Source organism: Vigna radiata, chromosome 9 (genome assembly GCF_000741045.1).
Source record: "Vigna radiata var. radiata cultivar VC1973A chromosome 9, Vradiata_ver6, whole genome shotgun sequence".
Taxonomy (NCBI): domain Eukaryota; kingdom Viridiplantae; phylum Streptophyta; class Magnoliopsida; order Fabales; family Fabaceae; genus Vigna; species Vigna radiata.
The window spans coordinates 17151351-17160190 of record NC_028359.1 but is presented as its reverse complement, the minus strand read 5'-3'; the positions used below and the strand labels follow the sequence as shown (position 1 = coordinate 17160190).

General features: G+C 35.6%; 1 protein-coding gene across 1 annotated transcript in view; it reads left to right on the top strand.

The window, feature by feature from the left end:
• Positions 1-259: 259 nt before the first annotated feature.
• Positions 260-8840, top strand: part of LOC106773450 (pentatricopeptide repeat-containing protein At1g12300, mitochondrial-like) — a 67078-nt gene continuing 58497 nt past the window's right edge. Inside the window, exon 1 of the mRNA XM_014660144.2 lies at positions 260-2695. Within this exon, the coding sequence (XP_014515630.1) occupies positions 270-1901 (1632 nt within the window). The 5' untranslated portion in view covers positions 260-269 and the 3' untranslated portion in view covers positions 1902-2695. The remainder of the gene's footprint in view (positions 2696-8840) is intronic.

The following is an 8840-nucleotide window of genomic DNA, read 5'->3' as shown; positions in this document are numbered from 1 at the left end:
TTATTTTATTTATTATCATTAATGAAATATATACAGTTTCGTATTAACAAATAATTTTTGTTAGAAATAATTATTTCAAATTTAATTAACTTTTAGAATGTAGTGGTAATTAAAAAAGTTTTATCCAAATAAAAAATTAAAATAAAACTCAAATTCGTTAAATTTAATTATCTTGTGCAAACAAAAGATTTAAAATATACAAGTTAAGCTTTTTAAAATGGAAGAAAACTTAAAGTTTGAAGAATTCCATACTATTGTTTGCAGCAAAGATGTGGCTCTCAAGAAGTGTAAGGGTTTCTCTTCTTCCTTCCATTGCCAAGTTTCCTCCTTTTCTTCCAATGCACAATTCCCTCTTTTGCTCTCACTCTCACTCTCAAACTTCCTTACACGACGACGCCGTCTCACAATTCAATCGTTTGCTTCATCAGCGTCATGTTCCTTCCATCTTCGAATTTGGAAAAATTTTGGGATTTCTTGTGAGGATGAAGCAGTACTCTACCTCTATTTCTCTTATCAAGCAAATGGAGCTCAAGGGAATTCTATGTGACCTTGCTAATCTCAACCTTCTCATGAATTGTTTCTGTCACTTACACAAATTGGCTTTTGCTTTCTCTGTATTTGCCAAGATTCTTAAACGGGGTTATCATCCAAATGCCATAACCTTAAATACAGTCATGAGAGGTCTATGTGATAACGGTGAGGTCAAGGAAGCCCTCAATTTTCACGATAAAGTTGTAGCAAAAGGATTTCGACTCAACCAATTTACTTATGGGATACTAATCAATGGATTGAGCAAAATAGGAGAAACTGAAGCCGCCATCGAATTGCTCAGAACGATTCAAAGTCCATCAACAGTAATGTATAGCATTATTATTGACTCTTTATTAAAAGAAAAACAACCAAAGGAAGCTTATGGTTTGTATTCTGAGATGGTTATTAAAGGAATTTTTCCTAATGTTGTTACTTATAGTACTCTAATTTATGGCTTTTGCTTAGTGGGACAGGTAGAGGTAGCATTTGGCTTCCTAAATGAAATGCTATCAAATAACATCAGGCCAAATGTTTATACTTATACTATATTGATTGATTCATTGTGTAAGGAAAGAAAACTAGGAGAAGCCAAGAATGTGTTAGGTGTGATGGTGAAAGTTTATGTGAAACCTAATGTTGTTAGCTTTAATGCTCTAATGGATGGGTATTACTTAGTTAATAAAGTGAAGAATGCTAAACAAGTATTCAGTGCAATGACCCACATGAGAGTGAGTCCTGATGTTAGGACCTACACTATCATGATAAATGGTCTCATAAGGAACAAAAGGATGGATGAGGTTATAAATCTCTTTCAGGAAATGCACGACAGGAATATGGTTCAAGATACTGTGACTTACAATACTCTTGTTGATGGTTTATGCAAAACTGGAAGAATCTCTCATGCTTGGGATCTTTTTCATGAGATGTGTGGTAGAAATCAACAAGCAGATGTAATCACGTATAATTCTTTGATTGATGGTTTATGCAAAAATCAACATCTAGACAAGGCAATTGAATTATTGAGGAAAATGAGAGAGAATGGAATTCAGCCCGATATGTACACTGTAAATATACTTATTAATGGGATGTGTAGAGGGGACAAACTTAAGAATGCACAAGAGATTTTTCAGGATCTATTGAATAAAGGTCACAATCCCGACATCCCTACTTATAATGTTATGATAAGTGGTCTTTGTAAAGAGGGTTTGCTTGATGAGGCATTGACCTTGTGGTCCAAAATGGAAGATAGTGGTTGTTTATCTAATGTTATAACTTTTGAAATAATTATCTCTGCCCTCTTTAAGCATGGTCAAACTGAAAAGGCAGAGAAATTTTTTCACGAAATGATCTCTAGAGACTTGTTGAAATGATGAGAGGTGACCCCTTATTTGAATAACAAGTTACATTTATGTGGTTGTCATAGAATGTGCATGAACGGTTTGTAAATTGTGTTAGATGAGTTGGTTTATGTTGTAACCCCTGTGGCTGATGTTTTCTTGATCTACTCTACATTTTGATTGCTATCAAACTTCTGCATCCTTTGACATTACATTTTACTTGTAGAATTTGTTTAACTGATTAGTAGAAAGGTTGAAATCAATGGTTTTATTGTCTTTCAAGACCAAAACTATGACCTCACTTACTATGTCTAAAATCTTGATGATTTTTTTTATTTCCAACGGTTTGATATTCCCTATTCATGTTTGTCAGAGACCAAATATGATTTTTCTTTAGGGCCTTCAGTGTTGCACTTCAGGAACCATTCCCAAAGAATAAGCACACTTGCGAAGCTTAGTGATCTTAACCTTGGCAATAATCATCTTCCTGATACGTCTATGCCTAAAGAACTTTTAAGTCTTTCTGAATTCTTCCAATAGCAGAATCTCACATGTCTATTTCTTACTCTCACTGGATTAATTGCAGGTTCAATACCATCAGAACTTGGTAATTTAGCACAATTGGATACATTGTACCTCCATAATAATTATTTGGAAAATTTCCTGGTTTGTTTTTATTTCCCATATATACCTTCGCTGTATGAACATTATGCAGCATATTATCTCACTTCATAACATGGAGATGAGCAAGCTGAAGTCTAAAATAACTAGAGATATACCACTTCTTGTGTGTATGAAGGATCATGGCACAACTTCCTTTCATTCAAGTATGGTTATACATAATCAGCTGATAAAGTTCTTACTTAGTTATATATGTAGAAATTACATAATTACAATGATAAAGTTGTTAGATTAATTAGATAGCCATATATAGAACTCAAATATTGTATTTGCTGTTGAGTAGAGGTTGCTGAAGACTAATCTATGCTGTCAGAGAATTGGAAACCAAAGTAATAAAAAAGTCAAATAGAGAAGTGGCAATAACTGTTGAGATTAACTAGGAGAAAATAATTGGAGCGTCCTCTGATATTATTTTAACATCCTCCCCTGATTTCTTCGTGATCTTCACAGCAATTCTCTTCATTGGATGCATACACAAATGAATTTTTAAGTGGCCTTGAAGTGTTTATGACTTTTACTATATATATTAAAACTATAAAATTAATAATTGTAGTAGATTGTTCTCATATTAAGACTGACCTGTTATGATGTTTGATCATCATTCGGGTTCTCAGAATAGCTGTAATGAAGAGTGCAGAGTTTTGGAATGCAGGGTTACAATAACTAACAAACTCTTATTTATTTATTTTGTTTGTGGTATTTGCGTTGCAGAAATTTGGATAGATGTATCAGGTTATATTATTCTTGTATTTGGTTCCTTTCTAAATATTAGTGTTTGAAGTAGTGGGGTTGAGTTCTTGAGTTTACCACAGCACTGCATGTGGTATCTGACAATAAAACTAGATCTTGGAGCTTTAAGGCTTAGCAGTTATGAGTTTGAAGTTGTTTGAAGAAGTTGTGCTTAAGAATGGCTCAGTTGTNACTTTGTTTTTCTATATTAATAAATTCTGAATATATAGTTAAGCAATGCAAATTTTGTTGAAAATTCTTAGTTGGATATAATATATATATATATATATATATATATATATATATATATATATATATATATATATATATATATATATGCTGAATTTGAAATCGAATATTTATAAGTTATTTTGTCATTTAAAAAAATATAAAAATTAAAATTATACATATTTTAAAATTTACTGTAATTTATTTTTTACGAAATTTCTTGCAAAATTATTAGTAGAAAAAATATACTTACAAATTTATTTTTACAAAGAAAATTACGAATGAATTTATTTGTAAGAAATTACTTGTGAATTTAAACTACGCAAGAAAATTATTTGTGAAATTTAAATTTGTAAAGAAAAAGTATACGTTGTTTTTGAATTGATTTTTTGAAACGAAAAATTGCCGTGACATTTTTTTGGACGAAAATTCGGCGCGAATATTTTCCATAAACAATTTGGATAAAATATTTGCAAGAAATTTCTTGTGAATTTTTTAATTTCAAGATAATTATCTTTACTTTCCCATTAATGTTCATAAGAAAAATGAAAAAGAAAAACACTTTTCTTACAAATTTTTGTAAGAAATCTTAAGAAAAAATCTATGAAGTGTGGAAAATTCTAGTAGTGATAGAAATTCATGTGGAAAAAAAGAAAAGTGTAGTTAATTATGTTTTAACTGCATTTTCAATTCATCTTGTTGTAAATTAATAATGACTTTTCCTCTTTTTCCTCTTAGCCTTATTAGTGTATGCAATGTCTTATATACTAAATTCACTTCATCAACCCATATTCATGTTAAATCTTTCTAAAATATTTAATTTTTTATTGAAACTATTGTAATCGTGTTTAATAATTTTTTATATTGAATTTAGACCATAACTATTGCGAATTTTCATTATTATTGGTAATATAATACTACACATTTTCAAAAATAACATTTTTTATTACAAAAAAATATCATATTTCTTATAAGTTTTCTTTTATCAATAACGCACCATTGGATATAAGCCTATTGAAGAATTTCATTATAAGTTGGTAGTATATTTTTAAGTCTTTGAAATTAATGGTGGTTATGCTTTAGTGATCTTTTATATTAGTTTTGCGTAGTAGTTATGATTAATTCAATTTTAATTTAAATGTAATGTAGTTGCAGATAAATTTCATTAATTATTATTTTAAATAAATATTATAATTTATTGAGTTGTATTCATATTTTCACTTACGGATTTGTAAATGAAATAAATAAAAATAATAGTAGGAAAAATCTACCTATAAAAACATTGATTTGAAACCGTTTTATATTAAAAATCATGGTTGATTTTATTTCTTAATTCATTTTAGGTTTAAACCCTTTAATCGTCCCTATTTTTAGGGCAGTTTCCCATTTTGATCCCTTTCTTATCAAAATCTCCAATTGAGTCCTTAAAACTGTTAATTTGATTCAATTGGGTCCTTTCCATTAAATTTAGTTAACGATGTTAAATTTTTACTGAATCAGAAGGTTGATGTGTAATTTTTTTTTAAATGTGGCATCAGAAAGTTAAATACGTGGAATAAGTCAAATCCATGTAAGCTCGTAGCAAGGTATCCTCTTCTTTCCCTTTGCTTTTGAACTTCCTGATCAAAATCATGACCAATTCCAACTCCAACCCAAAGGCAGATCCGATCCTAAATTTTAACATCCAGATTCGAATACAACTGCAAACCCTCAACTTCAACTTCAAAACCTCTTCCAGATTCGTAACTAACTCCCAAGATTCCACCGCCGCGTCACATCTGAAGCCAGAACCCTCCGCCACCGATAAACACAAGCAACTCCTCGATTCCAAACTCGAACCTCCCGAGAAAGGTGACGGTAAATCGTGGAGCTCGACGCCGTTGAACTCCTCGTTGAGCACATCCACTTCTACCAGATCTGCGGGAAAGGTATCAAGTTCTGCAATATGTATATTAACATATATTTTAGTAACATTTTAAAAGATGACGAAATATGAAAGCAAGTGGTGGAGGATGATGACGAAAATCCAATGTTGACGACTGACAATGGATTTGAATTGGGTAATTGCTTTGGGGGTTAGGAGTTGCCAGAAAGGTGTTTTTTTTATGATTGTGAGTGCATTGATGATTACTGTATAAATGACTACTTAGATATGAAAGATGAGATTAGTGGTTCCAGATTTGTTCAATGATGAATGACTGATAACTTAATCTTTCTTGACATAAGTGAAAAAGAAAACACATGAAGATGAAGCGGGGTACGAGATTTTCAATTGAATCCCAAATTCAATTTAATTTAACCCTAAACCCCTAAATTGCAACTGGAAAGTTTCCAGATTGCAGCACACCTCCGCCTGAGAAGAAGAGTCAAAGAAACTTCCCCATGACGGAATTCGTTTTAATTTTACCAGGATAAAAAATATTTTACCCAATTAAAAATTAGACATTTCATCAAGTGTTTTTATGTTTTTTTTTTTAAATTAATTGATGCAAAAACGGGGAAGAAAGAAGAGCTAAACTGGAAACGTAGATTGGAGATCATCAATGGGGTGGGAAGGGGTTTGCTTTATCTTCATGAAGACTCTCACAACTGCATAATCCATCGCAACATAAAGGCTAGTAACATCTTACTGGATGAAAAATGGAGCCCTAAGATAGCAGATTTTGGTCAGAATAGCCTTATTTTAAATTTTAATTTTTGTCAAATGCCAGGTTTCATCACTTTCTTGCCACGTTTCAATCCTACAAAAGCCATGTTTACATAAATTAACACCTCATCCACCCTACTGTGCAAAAATTTCACGGTGTTAACTTTTTTTAACGGAAAGGGTCAATTTAATTAAAATTGACTCTTTTGAGGACCCAATTGGGAGTTTTAATAAAATGATGATGAAATTGGGAAAGCATCCCAAAAATAAGGACAATTAAAGGGTTTAAACCTTCATTTTACGGCAATACGTAATTTTCTGTAAAAGCATTATTTGCCACCTGAAGTACAGAGGATCAAGGTAGATGGGGCTTGGCCACAATCATTGGCGGTAAAATCATCAAAGTGAGAGAGGACCCGACCTTCTTCCTTCACCTAAATGCTATCCTCTAAGGCACAAACTTTAAATCTTGCAGACACTGAATCATGGACGACAGTATCTTCAGTCCGCCACGCTCACGCTAAAGGCAAGCCCACCCTTTTCTCTCACCCCTACGTACCTCCAAGCCATTGATAGCCATGGGCGCAAGCGATGAGTGTAATAAAGAGACATTTCATCTTTCACCGTGGGAGTGTGAGTATCCGTACTAAGGATTATAACAGAGTCAAAACAACATTGTCCATGTCCTCTCACGCCGCCTCCTCCGTTGCGTGCCCTCACTCTCCGCCCACCGCCGAAACCCTAGCAGGGGATGAAAGAGTATGAAAAGGAGATATGAAGAAATCGAGAAACTCCGTGATGTGGTGCGCGATGACGTCAACCAAAACCTCTATTCCTCCACCATCTTCTTCACTGAGCATATCGCAGCAGCCAGTACAGTCATACAACGCTCTCGGAATTCTCCGCTCCGCCCGGTCCGGTCTCCGCGGCATTCGCCACATATACCGAGTCTTCCGACAGCAACGAAACCCTCTCCAACGTTGTTTCAAAGCTGGCTTCACCCAACACCAACTTTATTTCAGCATAATACTCAATCAAGATCAAATATGGGCCCAAATCAGCAAAGCAACACATCTCCCTTTGGCCGGCCAAAAGTGAAGCCGCCGATGTCAGCGATTCAATCCTTTCGCTCCCCCTTAGGCGCGCCAGAGAGAAGTTTCTCCCAAGACAGCATCGCAGTTTCCACCGCCAGCGCCACCTCGTTGCCTTCGTCGGCAAGGACCACAATGCTTCCATTACACCCACCATCAGCTTGTTAAGCCCGAGACCTTGCTCACATCGGAGTTGATCATCGCTCAAACGACGCCATCAACCAATACAGTCGCGTCATCCGGACCAGCCTCCATGACGACCACTCCTGTTGCGAGCACCAAGGCATGACCTTCACCATGCCAAGCGCCATCGGACAACGTCTCATCATCACACAACTACTACAGTCAGTTCATGAGAACAACCCTAATTTGGCTATGCGACCAAGGCAATACCATAGTAACATATATTGCTTGTTTCCGCATGGTTGAATTCATGCTCTCTATGGTTTGACCCCTGAAGAATCAAGGAGTAAAAGTCTTTCTCTACACCAGTTTGGCCATATCTGTTAGCTAACATTCTATGAAACACATGCTGCGAATTGTCAAAGTTTCCAAGTGAGATAGAAACATCAATTTGATGGCGCAACACTTCCTTCACGTAAGAAAGTAGCCTCTGCACTGACAGATTTAATTTTATCCGGACGAAGCAACAACTCACACCTATCGCCCTCTCTTCTCTGCATGGGCTGAACCATAAAGGCGCCGCACACGAACCCTAGCGACACGCGGCCTTCGACCGCGACTTGACAGCCACCACCCCGTCGCTGGGAGCACTCTTCGAAGGCTCCAACCGGAACCTTTCCATCGTCGACTCTTTGTTAAGGAACAACCCTTTACTCTCTTTGAATAAAACAATCCAATGGTTACAGGAAACCGCTGCAGCCAGCACTGAAAACAAAACCTTCTGACCCGCGACCCCATCTCCTTAAGGATGACCGCCTCAATGCCTTGTCTAGGGGGCACCGCCACTTCCTTTTCTTCTCCAACGAAATCATCTGTTAAACCCCTAATCTACAAAACTGAATCAACATAAAACCCAAGGAAGCAAGACTCCATAATCGCTAATCGCAAAGACAAAACGAGATCAAAATACCTCAAATTCAGGGAACCCTAAAAAACCGAATCGGAAAACGATCCTCTCAACAGCCGCGCCGGCTTCCCTTGCAACGCATCACCAACATAGGCTTTCTCTTCCACGTTTTTTACAAGACCAAGCGCCACCAGCCGCCATACTCATTGAAACCATATATCGCCCAAACAAAACCCTCAGGACATTTCGGCCTCATCATCAGCCGCACCACGTTACACACGGCATCGTTCGGTTCAGACTCCATCTGCATCACTGCTGATACTTATAACTAAAGTGCTAGCGTCCTTCAGGGTAGTTCGAACTCTCACCCTCTCTTCTCCGCAGGGGTTAAACCCTAAAGATGTCGTCGGCAAACCCTAAAGACGCACAACCTGCGACCACGACTTAACGGCCGTCACGCATCGGCACTGCCGAAGACATAATATATATATATATATATATATATATATATATATATATATATATATATATATATATATATATATATATATATATATATATATATA